Source organism: Arachis ipaensis, chromosome B4, assembly GCF_059453495.1.
Source record: "Arachis ipaensis isolate K30076 ecotype BB chromosome B4, ASM5945349v1, whole genome shotgun sequence".
In the NCBI taxonomy this organism is placed as follows: domain Eukaryota; kingdom Viridiplantae; phylum Streptophyta; class Magnoliopsida; order Fabales; family Fabaceae; genus Arachis; species Arachis ipaensis.
In genome coordinates this window covers 4,324,571-4,340,766 of record NC_142439.1, presented here as the reverse complement: position 1 = coordinate 4,340,766, position 16,196 = coordinate 4,324,571, and the positions used below count along the sequence as shown (strand labels likewise).

General features: G+C 34.2%; 4 protein-coding genes across 4 annotated transcripts; 3 read left to right on the top strand and 1 right to left on the bottom strand.

Moving 5' to 3' along the window:
• The first annotated feature begins 24 nt into the window (after positions 1-24).
• On the top strand, positions 25-1,367 carry LOC107637513 (Protein kinase superfamily protein). The gene has a single exon (XM_016340921.3). The coding sequence runs from the start codon at positions 79-81 to the stop codon at positions 1,138-1,140; it is 1,062 nt and encodes a 353-aa protein (XP_016196407.1). The 5' UTR covers positions 25-78; the 3' UTR covers positions 1,141-1,367.
• A 1,339-nt stretch (positions 1,368-2,706) lies between these two features.
• On the top strand, positions 2,707-5,552 carry YY1 (zinc finger (C2H2 type) family protein). Its single transcript, XM_016341784.3, has 6 exons — positions 2,707-3,070; positions 3,310-3,368; positions 3,830-4,029; positions 4,329-4,418; positions 4,535-4,678; positions 4,827-5,552. Exons 1-6 carry the CDS (start codon positions 2,985-2,987, stop codon positions 5,355-5,357), a joined length of 1,110 nt encoding a protein of 369 aa, XP_016197270.1. The 5' UTR covers positions 2,707-2,984; the 3' UTR covers positions 5,358-5,552.
• Positions 5,553-6,275: 723 nt separating this feature from the next.
• Positions 6,276-9,683, top strand: LOC107635859 (COBRA-like protein 6). Its single transcript, XM_021120494.2, has 6 exons — positions 6,276-6,413; positions 6,543-6,622; positions 7,900-8,356; positions 8,437-8,590; positions 8,960-9,222; positions 9,287-9,683. The coding sequence occupies exons 1-6, from the start codon at positions 6,350-6,352 to the stop codon at positions 9,565-9,567; spliced, it is 1,299 nt and encodes a 432-aa protein (XP_020976153.1). The 5' UTR covers positions 6,276-6,349; the 3' UTR covers positions 9,568-9,683.
• Positions 9,684-10,619: 936 nt separating this feature from the next.
• On the bottom strand, positions 10,620-13,955 carry LOC107638485 (Basic-leucine zipper (bZIP) transcription factor family protein). The gene is made up of 5 exons (XM_088485768.1): positions 13,744-13,955; positions 12,182-12,920; positions 11,853-11,928; positions 11,608-11,734; positions 10,620-11,338 (listed from the first exon to the last, which is right to left on the bottom strand). Exons 2-5 carry the CDS (start codon positions 12,901-12,903, stop codon positions 11,139-11,141), a joined length of 1,125 nt encoding a protein of 374 aa, XP_088341894.1. The 5' UTR covers positions 12,904-12,920; positions 13,744-13,955; the 3' UTR covers positions 10,620-11,138.
• Between the last annotated feature and the right edge of the window lie 2,241 nt (positions 13,956-16,196).

Genomic DNA, 16,196 nt, shown 5'->3' with positions numbered 1-16,196 from the left:
AGCTTTCAAATAAAGAGAGGACACAAAACCCAGCAAGGGTATAGCGTCCATTGATATGTGTATATTGTATAAGCATTAATGGAAGATGAAAACATGGGAGAAGGAGAAGAGAAGTTTGAGTATGAAGAGGTTGTGAAAGCAACGGAGAACTTCAACCCTAAAAGGATGATAGGCAAAGGAAGCCATGGAATCGTGTACAAAGGTCTACTACCACGGACGGTGGCTGTGAAGAAAGCATCATCGCTAGATTCTCTCCACCATGATGATAACTCCAACAAGCTCCAAAACGAGATTCGAGTGCTGTCAATTCTACGTCAAAGCCCTCACGTGCTTAACCTTTTAGGCACGAGCCACGATTCGTTCGGGAACAAGGTCATGGTGATGGAGCTCTTGCCAAATGGCTCCCTCCACGACTGGCTTCACGGTTCGAGAAAACCGCCGCCGTCGTGGACGAAGCGCGTGGAAATCGCCATGCAGATCGCCCGCGCGGTTCAGTTTCTCCACGAAGGGAAGCCTATGGTGATCCACAGGGACATCAAGTCCACCAACATCTTATTCGATTCTCACATGAACGCCAAGTTGGCGGACTTTGGACTGGCGGTTATGGTTGGATCCGTGGTTGAGTCACCACCGAGTCAACCCGCTGGGACAATAGGGTACATAGACCCGAGTTACACGAGTTCAGCAAAACTGAGTCCCAAGAACGACATCTTCAGCTTGGGGGTTGTGTTGTTGGAGATCATAAGCGGGAGAAAGGCCATTGACGTGTCGAAAACGCCGGCGTCGATCGTGGAATGGGCGGTTCCGTTGATTGAGAGGGAGGTTGTGGAAGAGATTTGTGACGGGAGGGTGGCGGTGCCGGCGTACATGGCAGGTGGAGTGGGTGAGATTGTGCGGTTGGGTGGACGGTGCGTGTCGGAGAAGGAAGAGGATCGTCCGTGTGCTCGGGAGGTGGTTATGAGAATAACGGACGTAGCGGAGCGTGTGAGGTACCCGTTTTGGAGAAGCGTGTTAATGAGGAGCATCGCCGGCATGGTGGGATTCACGAGAAATAAGAGGAGCAAGTTGTTGCTCAATACTTCTTCTCACAACACGTCTTCCGTCATCACCGTTAAGCAAGTTTTATCGCTCTGGGATTGACTGCATGCACAATCCTGCAATTTCAATCTTTCATATTTCATTATTTTTTTTTTATTAAAAATAGGCTATTCGAACTCACAACCTCTTAATTAAGTTAATTAAGTATGAGAAGAGTTATAAGTTATAACTCATTGGCTCATATTTTCATTATTTAGACTATTTAAGGTTTTCACTTTTAATTACTAATTTTTATGAATATTTTTTTTATATAATTTTTATATTAAAAATGGTTGTGGATTATTTATTTATTTTATATTTATACCTTATGTTTTGACTTAGTTTTTAAATATTTTTTTCTCTGTATGCTAATACAATTTGAAATTGCATGAGAATCTTAATTTAATTTCTGAAATTTAAATTATTTTTTTTTAGCTTTTAAATTTTATAAACTGGATTAATTTTTTGCCAAAAAACACTAATAAAACACTAAATATGAACACCTAAATATTATATTATAATTTGTAAAATGATGTTATTTTAATTTTAGCATTTAAATAGTTTAAAAATGATGCTGAATCACTTGTTTTAGAAAAAAAATTAAAATTTTAATAAATATTATTTATAATATTTTTTTATTATTTAAGTGTTAAAACAAAAATAACGTCGTTTTACATATTATAACGTAATATTTAACTGTTTTATTAGTATTCTATTAATGTTTGTGTATCGAAAATTATCTTAAGAACTAATATAAATCACATTTGTAAGGTTTAAAAACTAAATATAAAAGTAAGGTTTAAAAACTAAATATAAACAATTAAAAATTTAAGTTAGACAATTAAAATTTTAAACATTAAATAAAACTCGCATAAAAATTGAAGAACCAAATTAAATATTATCCCATGATAAGGACTCAATTTCATTCGGTAGTCATGCAATGAAATTATATATATGCCAAAAAACATTGTGATACATAATATGATAGGAAATTATGAAAATATGTTGATGCAACTTCCCATACAAATAAAGATAAAATTCCAAAGATGCAGACTAATAGTTGTAAAGTTATATATGTATAAAAATTTATTTACATAAGGTTCTTTGGCAAAAAAGAGAACATAAACTTTGCCAAGGAATTTTCAAGTCTACGTGAATTTAGTCATTAAAAGAATTAGAAATATTAAGTTATTCTCTAAAAGATAAAATAATAAAGAATTAAATTAGTTATTCAAATAATGTATCCTGATTTATACTACATGTTATCATTTAATTAATATTTTTTTATTATTATATCTTTTAAATATTAAAAAAAAACACACTTCCTCCTTAATATATCTCACCAAAAAATGCTCTAAGATTTTTTTTTTGTTGTTGAAACACATTCTCAAATGACTTTTACTAACATTAAAAAGAAACCACTAAAACAGTGTTATTTATGCCCATAAACCTCGCTTTTGAGGAGTCTAGGATTGGGGTGGCCGAAGAGAAGAGAAGTACAACTGGGCTTCTGAATGAATCACTAGATGGGAAATTGGGCTTATTACCAAAAAAGTAATTGGGCTTAAAATGAAACGACCATCATTAATAAAAAAATAAAAAAAAAGGAAAAAGAAAGAAAATGCAAAACGCAGGCTTGGAGAGTGACGTGGGGTTTAATGTTCGGTCGTTTTGAGAAAAGCATGAAGCAATTCAATCGGACGAGAATGAGAATGAGAACGAGGACGAGAACGATAACCCGAAGCTGCTTCACCCTCCTTCAATTCTTCTATTTTTCTCGTCCTTATTTGACTTCTGCTATTCCTCCTTGAAGCCCTAACCCTAACCCTTATCCACATTCAAATTAGGATTCCTCCTTTCGTGATTTTGCTTCCAACTTGCTACAAACACAGACACACACTCATACCATGGAGACTCAGTTCAATCACAACCTCTTCGAGCGGCGCCCCTTCCTCAAATCCAAGGCTCCCGCCGTTAAATGGGTCAGACAATGGTACCTAAACTTTTTCTCTTTTCAATTTTCTGCCTTTTTTTGTTACTTTTTATTTTATGCTGTTCTAGGTGTGTGAAAATAACTGAACAAGTTTTATGTCCTCTATTTGTTGTTCCTTACGATAAATTTTGGTATTTTGAGCCAAGGGAATTATCTGGAAGATTCAATGATATTTTTGTAATCAATTTGATTCAGTTTGCAATATATAATGCTGATTTTGAGAATTATTTTACTCTCAGGGTTCCTCAAGACGTTGTAGCTACTGGCGGGAAGTGCATGCTCCTAAGATGGGTAACAGGTTTGTCCGTTTTTCCCAACTTTGAACGTGACCTTAAGTAATTTCTTACTCCTTGTACTATTCTATTTTATTCTGAATGAACTGAACTGAACTTGAATCCATCAAATTGAACACTCATACTTGTATCCTGTATGATTGTTCTGGTTATCCTTGGTTGATTAATGATGTCCATAATTTCATGATGGTTTCTAATTTGCTTCAAATTAACTCTACAGGTATGAATTCGCCCTTATGTAGAGAATTCAAGGGGCCATAATTGGCACTTGGTGTACAGTCTGTTCATGATGATGCATTTGTGTTTATATATCTTGAATAATTGTAAACTTTGGCTTTGTATCATATGTTGCTTGTGTCTTTTCAAAAAGAATAGAGCTATGAACGTTGTGATGAATTAATGTTACTCTTTTATTTTGTGATTGTTGTATTCTGTCTGAAATTTTCCTTTTTTTCACTATTGTCAGAGGATTCCTTAAAGGCCTTGAAAGAAAAGGAAAAAGAGCCTTCTGCACCTGAGCCTGAACCAGAGCCAACTACTGAAGTACTTTTCCTATGCAGCTATGAGGGCTGTGGAAAGACATTCATAGATGCTGGTGCTTTGAGGAAGCATTCTCACATCCATGGAGAGAGGCAATTTGTTTGCCACTATGAGGGATGTGGAAAGGTAGTGAGCTTGTTACTTCAGATACGTGCACACAATATCTAGGACCTATTCCCGTCTAAAAGGCTTGAGTTGTGATGAAGGCCCAAATAATGCAATATAAGCGTGTGAAGTTGATGTTTCATGGCAGTAATACACTAAGTTCAAAATAGATCCTTAACAACTAATTCCTATCGGTTTCATAATAATGGCCTTTTATTTATATGTTATGTTTTAAAGTTACAGCTACCATAGTTTTATTTATTTATTTTTAAATGTCAGATACATATAAGGGTTCTAAGAATGTTTTGTTTCTATTGCAGAAATTTCTGGACAGCTCAAAGTTGAAAAGACATTTTCTCATTCATACAGGGGAAAGAGATTTTGTGTGTCCTCATGAAGGTTGTGGTAAGGTGATAGATCTATCTTTTAAAATGATCTGTTCTAATACTTGCTACTGTGTTGTATTGAATAAAATTTTCCCTACATTGAATCACTGGTGAGCTTAAATATTAGTGTTATTATCCAGGCCTTCTCCTTGGATTTCAACCTGCGGTCCCACATGAAAACACATTCACAAGAGAACTATCATATCTGCCCATACCCAGATTGTGGAAAGAGATATGCTCACGAATACAAGCTAAAGAATCATATTGCGTCTCAGCATGAAAAGGTTGGGTCATCTGTCCTGTTCTTGGAACTTGTATATATTGTTTTTTTTCTCATCACTGATGCTGCATCGTCTCATTTGAAGCCTTTCAATAGGATATCTGTGTAATGTCTCTGCATCTTTGATTCACAATTTCAATCACATTTTACAGAATGCATCAGTGGATTTGACAAAGTATACACCACCATCGGAAAAGCCAGCGAAACCAACTAAACCTGCTAGTGGAACTTACGGTTCTGCATCATCTGATCGCCCTTATGCATGTCCTTATGAAGGGTGTGAAAAAGCGTACATCCATGAATACAAGCTTAAACTCCATTTGAAGAGGGAGCACCCAGGCCACGATGAAAATGCTGTGCGTGCACAAGCTAATGCTGACAATGAAATGGATGAAGCGAGTGAACAAGATGCCTATGGTCGAAAACGATCAAATGGTAAAAGTCAGAAGCAAAGTAGACCAAAACCAAGCTTGAAGTTGCCTCCTGCCAAAATCGCCCAACGAAAAGGGTCAGCTCCTACTCCAGCCACATCAAATGCGATTAAAAAGCCATGGCCAGTGAAAGAAGAAGTCTACGATGAAGATAGTGAAGAAACAGAAGAGGATCGTGACAACGTTGAAGATGGTTGGAGATATGCTGCAAACAACGATGATGACGATGAGGAAACAGAATATGAAGACTGAAATTTACCTATGGCTCTCCCCTATATTTTATTTATCCAAGTACCATTTTCATTGACACGATTATATTGGTTATTGCAAGTATATATATATAGCTCCATTTAGAAAACACAAGAGGCAATATTGGTGATTGGATGTATGATTATGGTTTGATGATGAATTTATATTAACTAATAAAAGATGACATATTATTATTTACCTGAAGGTTTCATGTTTTTCGTTGGCTCAAACTAGCACCAATTCACCATTTTAATCAATGTGGATTCGCTGGATTGGTTTTTGGTTTTGGTTTGATTACAATTATTCGAATTGAGTTCACCAATTCACTAGCTCAATCTGATAAGTAAACAGCCCAACGAAAGGACCAATGATTATTTTTTAATAAATGTTCTTCATCATATATAATATAAATTATTTTGGAATTCATGTATCATGCAAAATATGCCCCGAAAGTAAACAACAAATCCGTACGCAAATGTTAGATGCTTCAATGTCTTTGGTCGTCTCTCCAACCATTCCACTATGTCTTCGCTTCTTTGCATAATTGTGTATTAGTAAATTGCAAACTCATAATTTTAGTACATAGTAACATATTATTAGTAACATGTAACTTATTACTTCCCCCAGTATCTTTTAGCATAGTTTTTGTCGGTCTATAATAAACATTTTGATGAATAGAAAGAAAAGGAAGGATCACAAATGAAAAATATAGAATGAAAAAATATACATACAATGTTCAGTTACCGAAATCCGAAGGAGAACGTATGGAATTTGAAGGCTAAACTTAAGAATGTTATGACACGATGAGTCAGAGACACATATCCTATGCATCCTGTATTTTCGCATTAAATGCAGCCTTAATTTCTTTCTTCTCTTAATATTCTAATTTGATTGTGAAAAATCAAAATGAATCAATTTGTAACATCCTTTTATTTTATTTTTATTTGGGTTCAGGAGGATCAAAAATAATATATACCGTCATCGATCAAAGATCAATGGCCAACATTTTGGCTTTGATAATATTCTTCATCACTATATTCATCTCCTTCTCCCTCTCTTGTAAGGACCTTTTCTCCCAATTGTTCCACGTAATTTGCATATACCCTTTTGTATAAGAAGCAGCCAAAACCCTTTTCTTCTTCTTCTTTCTTGTGTTAATTTTTTATTACCTTTATTCTGAAAATGCAGATGGATACGACCCGTTGGATCCTTCTGGCAACATCACCATCACATGGGATTTCATAAGTGATAATGGGGCTACGGTTGATGTAAGCAATTCTTTATTCTATTACATATTTATTTATATAACTAAGTATTTTAATCTTTTATTTTCCGGGGCCACCATCACCATGTGGGAAGGTATAAAAGTGATACAATCAGTGCTACACAATCTGGTCCTACTGATTTTGTATCCGATTTTAAAAAAAAAATTATATCAAATTGATCATATTTCATTTTTTCTGGGAGTGATCTGATCTTGAAAAAAAAAAAAACGTGTTTTGAGAATGTCTGCGGAGTTTGGATTTGTTAAGGAAAAGAAAGAAAAAATGGGGGCCGCCGTATTTGTTTGTTAGGGTTATGTTGGGGTGTTGCTGAGTTCAAGTTCTCACTTTGCTGTTGTCACCGTCCTAATTTTCTGTCTTCCTTATATGCTTCCAATGGTTTTGCACCACGTCACCCAAGTAGATTTTTGTTTCCTTCAAAGTAACGAGGGCATTCTAGTACTTAAGACAAATTCATTCGTAAAGTTACAATTGATTCATGTACTCTAAAATTTACAATAATAATTCGTATTGGCTCTGAATTGATTTTCGTGAATAGCATGTTGATTTTGTAGTTAACTTGCTAAGATTTAGATTTTTTATCTAAATTTCATATAATTTAGATCTATTAAACTTCTTATAAGCTCGACTTCTCAATGTTCTTATGAAAATGATAATAATAAGTTCAATTTAAAAAATTTGAAATTCTAAAAACAAGAATCAAACTTTCAAAAACTCTAATAGATTTTGTGAGTGAAAAATTCAAATTAATCTACCAAATCAATATATCGTTCATACAAATCAGCTTAAAAATTAATACAACTTCAAAATTTAAAAATTAAATTGAGTATTAACTCACCAAAATGCATAAAATTGTTGGAATCTTTCTTCTTCCTTCTCTTTCAATTTTCCTCCTCTTCCTTATTTATTATTTATTATTAAAAAAACATAAATTGTTTCAAGTTTCAGCTATCAAATAACCATGTTTTTCAATTAAATTTGTGACTCCTTTTTCATTCCTTAACTTAAAAAAAGTCATATGATTTTTATACGGAGTAATTTATTTTTATATTTAAATATTTCCTTGTTAGAATGACATGTATACAGAAAGAATTCAAAGATTATTTTAAAAATTAATCATCAAATTAAAATTTTGTGATAAATTGAAGATAAATTAATAATTAAAAATCATTAAAAAATTTGACATGTTTAACTAAATTATTATTTATCAATTATACGTGAAAACAAGTGATTATTCATCTAAATTGAATGCATTGTTTAAGGTGAAGGTGTCAATATACAATCTGCAACTGTTCCGGCACGTGGAGGCGCCGGGATGGAGATTGGGATGGGCATGGAAAGGAGACGAGGTGATTTGGGCGATGTGGGGAGCAGAGGCAATGGAGCAAGGTAACTGCTCCAGGTTCAAAGGCCAAGACAAACCACACTGTTGCCTCAAGCATCCTCTCATCATTGATCTTCCCCCAAACGCTCCTTACAACCACCGCTTCTTCAACTGCTGCCGGGGTGGTCTCCTCTCTTCCCTCACTCAAGACATCACCAAGTCCGCCGCCTCCTTCCAAATGAACTACAACAAGCCATCTCTAGATGCAACTACCGCTTCTTTCACCATGCCGGAGAATTTCACCCTCGCCGTCCCCGGTTACACCTGCAGTGCACCCTTTCAGGTCCCCCCTACAAAGTTCACCGCCGATGGACACCGATGGCAACAAGTATTAGGTACCTGACTCTTATCAGACCAGATCAGTCACTCGTATAAAATACATATTAAAATATATCTGTAAAACAAAATTCTGCAGACACGTGGAATGTGACGTGTATGTACTCGCAGTATCGAGCATCGCCTGCACCGAAATGCTGCGTCTCCTTATCTGCATTCTATAACAGCACCATCGTTCCCTGCCCCGTTTGCAGCTGCAATTGCAAAGGCCTACCAGGAGCACATTGTATCGAGTATATAACTATATATATATACAAGCACACTTTCTTTTACTTTTAATTGCATTGTTTATCGAGAAAAGGACAAATAGGTCCTAATCTTTTGTCCCGCGGACATTTTTGTCCCTTACCATTGAAAAATACTTTTAAGTCCTTGACCTTCACAAAACTTGGACGGATCAGTCCCTCCGTCCAAATACCTCCGTCAGGGACTGATCCATCCAAATGCCTTCGTCAGGGACTGATCCGTCCAAGTTTTGTGAAGGTCAGGGACTTAAAAGTTTTTTTCAATGGTCAGAGACAAAAATGTCTAAGGGCAAAATGTCAGGGACCTATTTGTCTTTTTTTTTTCTTGTTTATCTGATTGTATTGAAAATGTTGCAGTTCTTCATCATCGGTGTTGCAACTGCCACAAGAAGAGTCATCGGAAGTGGTGAGGTGTTCGCGTCACATGTGCCCAATTCGAATCCACTGGCACGTCAAACAGAGTTACAAAGAGTATTGGCGCGTAAAGATCACCATCACAAATCTCAACTTGGTCAAGAACTACTCACAGTGGAACATCGTTGTGCTACACCCTAACTTGCGAAGTGTGACTCAAGTTTTCAGCTTCAACTACAAGGCCCTCCCTATTTACGGCAATATCAGTAAGTTACTCTGCAGTTGAAAACTGTTAAATGATTTGACATGTTTGACTAAACTATTTAACAGACGATACAGGGATGTTTTGGGGGCTGGAGTACTACAATGACATGTTGCTGTCAGGGAAGGATGGAAATGTGCAAACAGAGATGTTGCTTCACAAAGACACAGAGGAGTTCACATTCAGAGAAGGATGGACATTTCCGAGAAAAGTTTCATTCAATGGGGAGGAATGTGTCATGCCATCTCCTGATAACTATCCAAGCCTCCCTAACAATGCACATCTTCTCACTTTCTCCTCCTTCTTACTTACTGCCCTCTATTTTCTTCTCTACATTATATTCTTCTAGATGATTCCAATAGTCATTCTTGTACAATTTCACATTTCATCACTTCGCCACATGTGAAAAAAAAGCAGCAGCCATTGTTGTGTAGGAACAAGATAAATACATTATTTTTTGGTGTACTCGCTTAAAAGTATGTGAAATTCCGAAAGATTATCAAGAATTTTATTTACACGTTAAAATCAACCACCAAAATTAATATAGTATAATTAGTTTTAGTATATATTTTGTATTTCAATATATATTTTATACTAATGAGTAACGAATGATTTTGGTAAGTGATTTTGATGTACATCTAGTATTGTTGAAATATTGTATATATATATTGAATAAAGCATTAAATTTAGTAGAATTCATGCTATCAAAAATAAAGTTAAAGTTTATTTTTAGTGTGTTTAAAATTGATGTCCTAAACTTGTCTTGGAAGAACCTTCTATTTTGTAGGAGTTACGCTGCAGTTTTACAACACATTTTCAAATCCACCACCAAAAATAATTATCTAAAATATTTTATATTGTGTGTATCAAAATTAAACTTGGATTGGGTTGAGTAACGTTTCTTTTGCTTTTTAATATTCGGTTTTATTTTTTTAATCTACAGCATACCAAGCTTAATGCAGAAATAAATAATAAAAAAAAATTAAAAGAAAGAAATTAGTCACGTCTGATTCCTTTTTTGCGTTCAGTATTCATTATCGCCCCACTCCAATTATTATTATTATTATTGTTGTTGTTGTTCTTCTTCCATGCGTATGGGAGTAAATGAGTAATCCACCTTCTTCCATGCGTATGGGAGTAAATGAGTAATCCACGTAATTAAGATTCGTTATATTCCATGAACCATTATGTTGGCACAGCAGAACCAAACCTAAATACATGGCTAGCATTCTAATCAGTATGGAGTCGTTCATAAGGAACCATATAGGATATGACCAATATAAAAAAACACATAGGAGAAATTTGTATGAATAAACAATTAAATAAACAAATCTTACAGAACACAAATATATTTTAAATAAAATCACAAATACATGCCCAGTTCAATATGAAACATAGTGCTTAGAAGAAACCATGAATTTTCATTAGAATCATATAACAAACATTAGCTTAACATACATAATCCATACAAATAATGCACATTCGAATAGCTCTAAAGATATTTTGCTGTCTGCAGGCTGAATTCAGCTACAATGATAGTTCACAAGACATGGGGCTTACAAATACATGAGAAATGAATGGAAACACACAGTGAGAGAATTGAAGCTGTTACCACCTCCGGCCGATCAACCGACCAAAATAGAATAGGATTTCGGCTGACCACCAGGTGCACATCAAATGATTTTCCTTTCTGTTTCTGTTTTGGTTGGGGGAGGGGGAATTCGTGGTAATTGATATTAATTAAAGCATACAGAAGCCAAAGACTTGATGCCGAAGCCAAAATAAGCAATGCGGGCAGAGAGAAGGGCATACACTGGAAATCTCTGCACAATCCCGCAGAGGGAGAGGGTGCAATTTGGTGACAGGCGATGCAACACCGGTTGAATGAAGATGCAAGACACAGCTACAGCTACAGCAAATCTAAATTCGAAGTGCGCCAGTAACAGGGTCACGCCCTGAACCGGCATCCTTGTGTTTTAGAGAAAGGTTAGCAAACTGGGATTCAAGGTCTCTGCTATTTGTGCGCCGATGGCTGGCAGAGGGTTGCTGTGGCTGCTGCTGTTGCTGCCGATACATTGCACGTAATCTTCCGATCTCTCTTTCCAGTACTTCCTGCTCCACTGAGTTTCAGATTGCATAAAAACACATCAAACTTCGATAACCAAAAAGTAATTTTTTTTCTACTAAGATATCTGATATTATAAAAAAATAAAATAGATAATCAAAATGCAGCATAACATCCCAAGAATTTCCCTAGTTGTATATGAGTGAATATATAAGCACCCCCTCAAAATGCAGGTATTTAGATTGGTACACCAATAAACAAATGACTTCCAAATTCCAACTTACAATAAGACCTATTAGCTTATGTTCAATGGTAGAAACTTACAATATTTGATAAGCTGCTCTTGTGCTAAACTTTCTAACCGTTGCTTGAGAGCTTTGTTCTCCATACTCAGGATGAGATTCTGCTGGTTAAGAAATTCAAGCTCGGCAGATACTTCAGATCCTTCTGCCTATAAATTGACATACATAAAAGAGTAAATAACAAAAAAAATAATAAATCAGAATAAGAAAATTTCCAAAACAGCATAGAAAACATGATGCATATCATTGCCTAATGCTAAAAGCTACCTGTAAACCTTGTACATTTCTTTCTAATTCAGCTATGTATTGAAGTTTACGGACTCGTGAACGTTGAGCAAATTGCCTGCAACACAATTTATTCAAATTTTTAGTCGATGCAAATTTTCATATACATAAATCAATTGAGAGCATAAAATTCTCTCCAAGTTTCATTATAAGGCAGGTATACTGTAAATAGATCAGACTAAACTTGACTTGTCACTAAAAAGCCATGCTTTAAATATAATTTCCTGCTAAGGATTCTGTCTTGACAAATTTTGACAAAATAAATGTAGAGAAAAAAGCAGCAGAGGAAATTCAACAAAATAACGACATACTGTTTAGCACGTTTTGAATCTGTTTCAGTAGCAGATGACTTTGCATTTGAACCATCCTTTCTTTCTGAAGATAATTTTGCATCCTGTGAACCAGATTCTACTACATCATGCTTTTCATTGGCCGTTGATGGAATCCCATCTGCTTCATGTGGCGGGCACGACAGTCCTGAACTCTGAAAAGCAACATTTTCTTTGACAGCAGGAACACCACCTGGATGTGTGGGAGGATTCAAACAAGAGTCCCATGCCCTATTTTTTATTTTAGTTGAGTTCATTTCTGCATACATGGGCATATGACGAACATCTTTGCTGTGATTTAAGTCTTGAGGTGACCAAGAAGGAATAGGTCCTAAATTCCTAAATTTAAACTCATCCTTATCTGCATAACCGATGTTAGAAACATTAGTGTTTTCCAGGTAGGCAAAAGAATCACTGGATGAACGCCGATGACTGCCCCTTCGTACAGGTGTCTCTGGCTCATTAAGGAGATCATCAAGCCATGAGGGTTGTTCCTCTATAATAAAGCTCTCAGATGATGTCCGTTGGTGGAAAGCATTTCCCTCTCTTGGTCTCTGCGCAACCTTTGAACCTACGGTAGGATTCGGCATATAATCAGCATAAGCTTGGGAAACACTAGGGAATGGGATTTTAGGAGGAAGCAGAGCATGCTTTCCAGAATACATCAAATTTCTGATGCCCGAGGAGCCCTTTGAATTTGCCATAAAAACAGAACCAACACCTGTGAGAAACATGTTATGAATCAAAATTACTGAAGAATTTGCCAGGGTAATACACTAGAGGGTAAAGATAAAAAGGAAAATTAAGAAAACACAAAAAAAAAAAAAAAAAACACAGGAATACTTATTGAAGGATCTTCAGTGAAAATTAAGGCAAGACAATGAAATCTTATGTGCTTATATGTTCTCACTTCTCATTTAAACTCTTACCAAAAATCTATACCAGTTTAATAAATAGACACTTCAGGGATAGAATCAAACGATTAAAAGAAAAAAAAATATTTTTTTTTTTCTGAAAAATATTGGCTTCCTGGCAAGAGAACATCCAAAATCACTTGGGAAGGTACAGGGCACAGATTGAAACGAATATTCCAATCAAGAGTTCAGCTTCGGGGAAAGAAAAAAAAAATAATTGCAACGGAAGTTGAAAAACAAAACGCTGCTCTATCTCAACCAGCTTAAGTTTTCTGTTTCATTTGCTCAGGTTCCCATGACTTGATAAAAATTAAAAAAACGAAGATCGAAACTTTATATTGCTTCCCTTCACATAGAACTACCCCCTAAAAGATGAATTTGCAAAACAAGCATCAACATGCAATCAGAGGAATGAAAAAAGGAAGAAGAAGAAGAAGATCCTGCAAAACAGGAAAACAGTGCTCAAAGAAGAAACGAAATGCTGCAATGTGCGAGGCTCGGTAATCAATGGACTAGTAATTTTGAGCTGATTGAACGAATTGAACACGAAAATGTTGCAAGCGAAAATGTTTAACGCAATCTCGTTCCATAAAAATCAAAAACCAAACGCCGCCAATAAAAAAAAATCACCTTTGTAGATTGAAGATTCGAGATCCCGAAACGCAATGCGAAAAGGGCTTGAAATGGAAGCAAAGTTTCTCTCTCTCTCTCCTAGGGTTCTCCTCCTTTGTATATGGCAACCACCTCTTTCTCTCTCTAACTTTCTCTCTCTAACTTTCTCTCTCTTCTCGTTGAAGCTGAGGCTGAATAAGGTAACAAGGGCCTTTGATTCTAAACCAGCAAGTAATACTGTTCCCTCAATCTTTTCTTATTTTGCAATTTAACCCCCAATTTTCTCACCTATTCCCAACAACCCCCTTTCTTTACTTTTTCATCCCCAACTTTTCTTTTTTTTCCCGACAATATCCTTTAGTCCAACAGATTAAGAACTAGGGGTGTTCGTGGTACAGTTTAGTTCGGTTTGGTTCGATTTTAAGAGAAAAAATCATCCGATCCGAACACTCAATTTATGTGCGGTGCGATTTGAATTGGATGAAAATTTTTTAAAAATCCGATCCGATTACAAGCGGTTTGGATCGGTTTGGATTTGCAATTTTTTAAATTAAAAAAAATTAAATACATATAAGGAGTCTCAACATCAAATTTTAAATAATCAATAATGATATAACAAGTGTTAACAATATCTTAAAAAGCTAACGATAACATAACAATAGAAATAAAATTATAGGTTAGTTAAAATAAATAAATAAATAAATAACATTTTGAACATAAAATATTTATTAAGTAATAATAATACATGAATATTAGAAAAATGTATAACAAATTGAACATGTTATAAGTATAATTGTAAATATAATAATAAAATAATAATATTATAACACATTGTGCGGTTTGGATTGGATTGGATCGGTTATGAAAAGTAAATCCGAAATCCGATCCAATCCAGCGGTTTGCAAAAAATAGAATCCAATTAAATCCAAATGAGTGCGGTTTTAATCGGTTTTCGATTTGGATCGGATTGAATGAGCGGTTTAATTTGGATCGGTTTGAATTTGAACACCCCTATTACAAACCAATCCGAATCTGAACTTTGTTTAAAGATTTATTGTTGACCAATAAATTGCTGTATGCACAAAAGAAAATTTAAATCTCTGACACTTATTTAAACAAAGGAATGAGATGACGACAAATCCAAATCGATTTTTGTCCCCAACTTATCTAATTACCGCACCATCAGCTTAATTAATTTTTATTTTACCGTATAACTAATTTATAGGATTATATGTTCTATATTTTAAAGCTTTTTCATCCTTTTAAGACAGATCAAATCCCTGAGTTAACTTGAATTTTTTTTTTCTGAACAACAGGGATGATGCCCAAATAAAAAATTAATTATTAAAAAAAAGACAGTTTTAAAGTGGTTGTGAGAGTCAACAAAAAAAAAAAAAAACAGAATGATAACAAAAAATAAGCATGACAACTAAAATCTAAACATGACTAACAGAGGCTAACTTATCCACGTAGGAATTCGCTTTCTTGAATTTATAGTGAAACTTTGTTACAACTTGATTTTGATTTAACACATTATATTTATTATTGTCATTATTAAAAGAAGTTATATATGAATAATTAAATATATAGTATAGTAGTTACGATGGTTATGAAACTTTAACAATAATTAAAATAGTATAGTTAAAATTATAAAAAATAACGTTATAAAATTACTTAATAGATCTGAAAAGTAAAAAAAAAATATTAAAGCATCTAATATAATTGATAAAAAATAATCATTATAATGAATATTAGTTCTAATAATACAAACATTTTAAAACGATAATAAAAAATTATTTTATACAAATTTTAATTTTATTTGAATAGCTCAAACTCCTAAAAGAAAAAACTATAGTAGCTGAAGAAGTTTCTATGCCATAGAAATAGCGAGTGCTCTATTCTTCAATTTAAAACTACCTTTGGTTCCGTTTGGTTGATGTATATGATGAGACATAGACACAAAGACATAGACACTGAAGACATAGACATAAAATATTTGTGTCTATGTATTGTGTTTGGTAAAAATAAGGAACAAGACACACATATTTAAAAAAGACTGAATTACCCTTCATTCAACCATAAGTTTTATCACTATCATTGTATACCCATTATTCCAAACACTGCATATTATCACCATTGAATTTTTTTTTTCTAATATTTTTTATTTTTTCTAATATTATTTTAAATTATCATTCAAATATTAAATATATAATTTTCTTTAAAAAAATAAAAAACTAAAGTTCAGAATCTATTAAAGATTAATCAAAATTTAAATAAATAAAAAAATTAAATGAACAATTTTTTTTTCTTATAAAAAATAAAAGGATAAATTTGGTTATAGAATCTAAAAGAGAAAGAGAAAAAAAAATTTGGAGAGATAAGATGACAAATTTTAAAAATTCAATAAGGGTAAAAGAGTAAAAAATCAGTGTCTCACAAATTGTGTCTCAGTGTCTCACCAAATTGGAGGT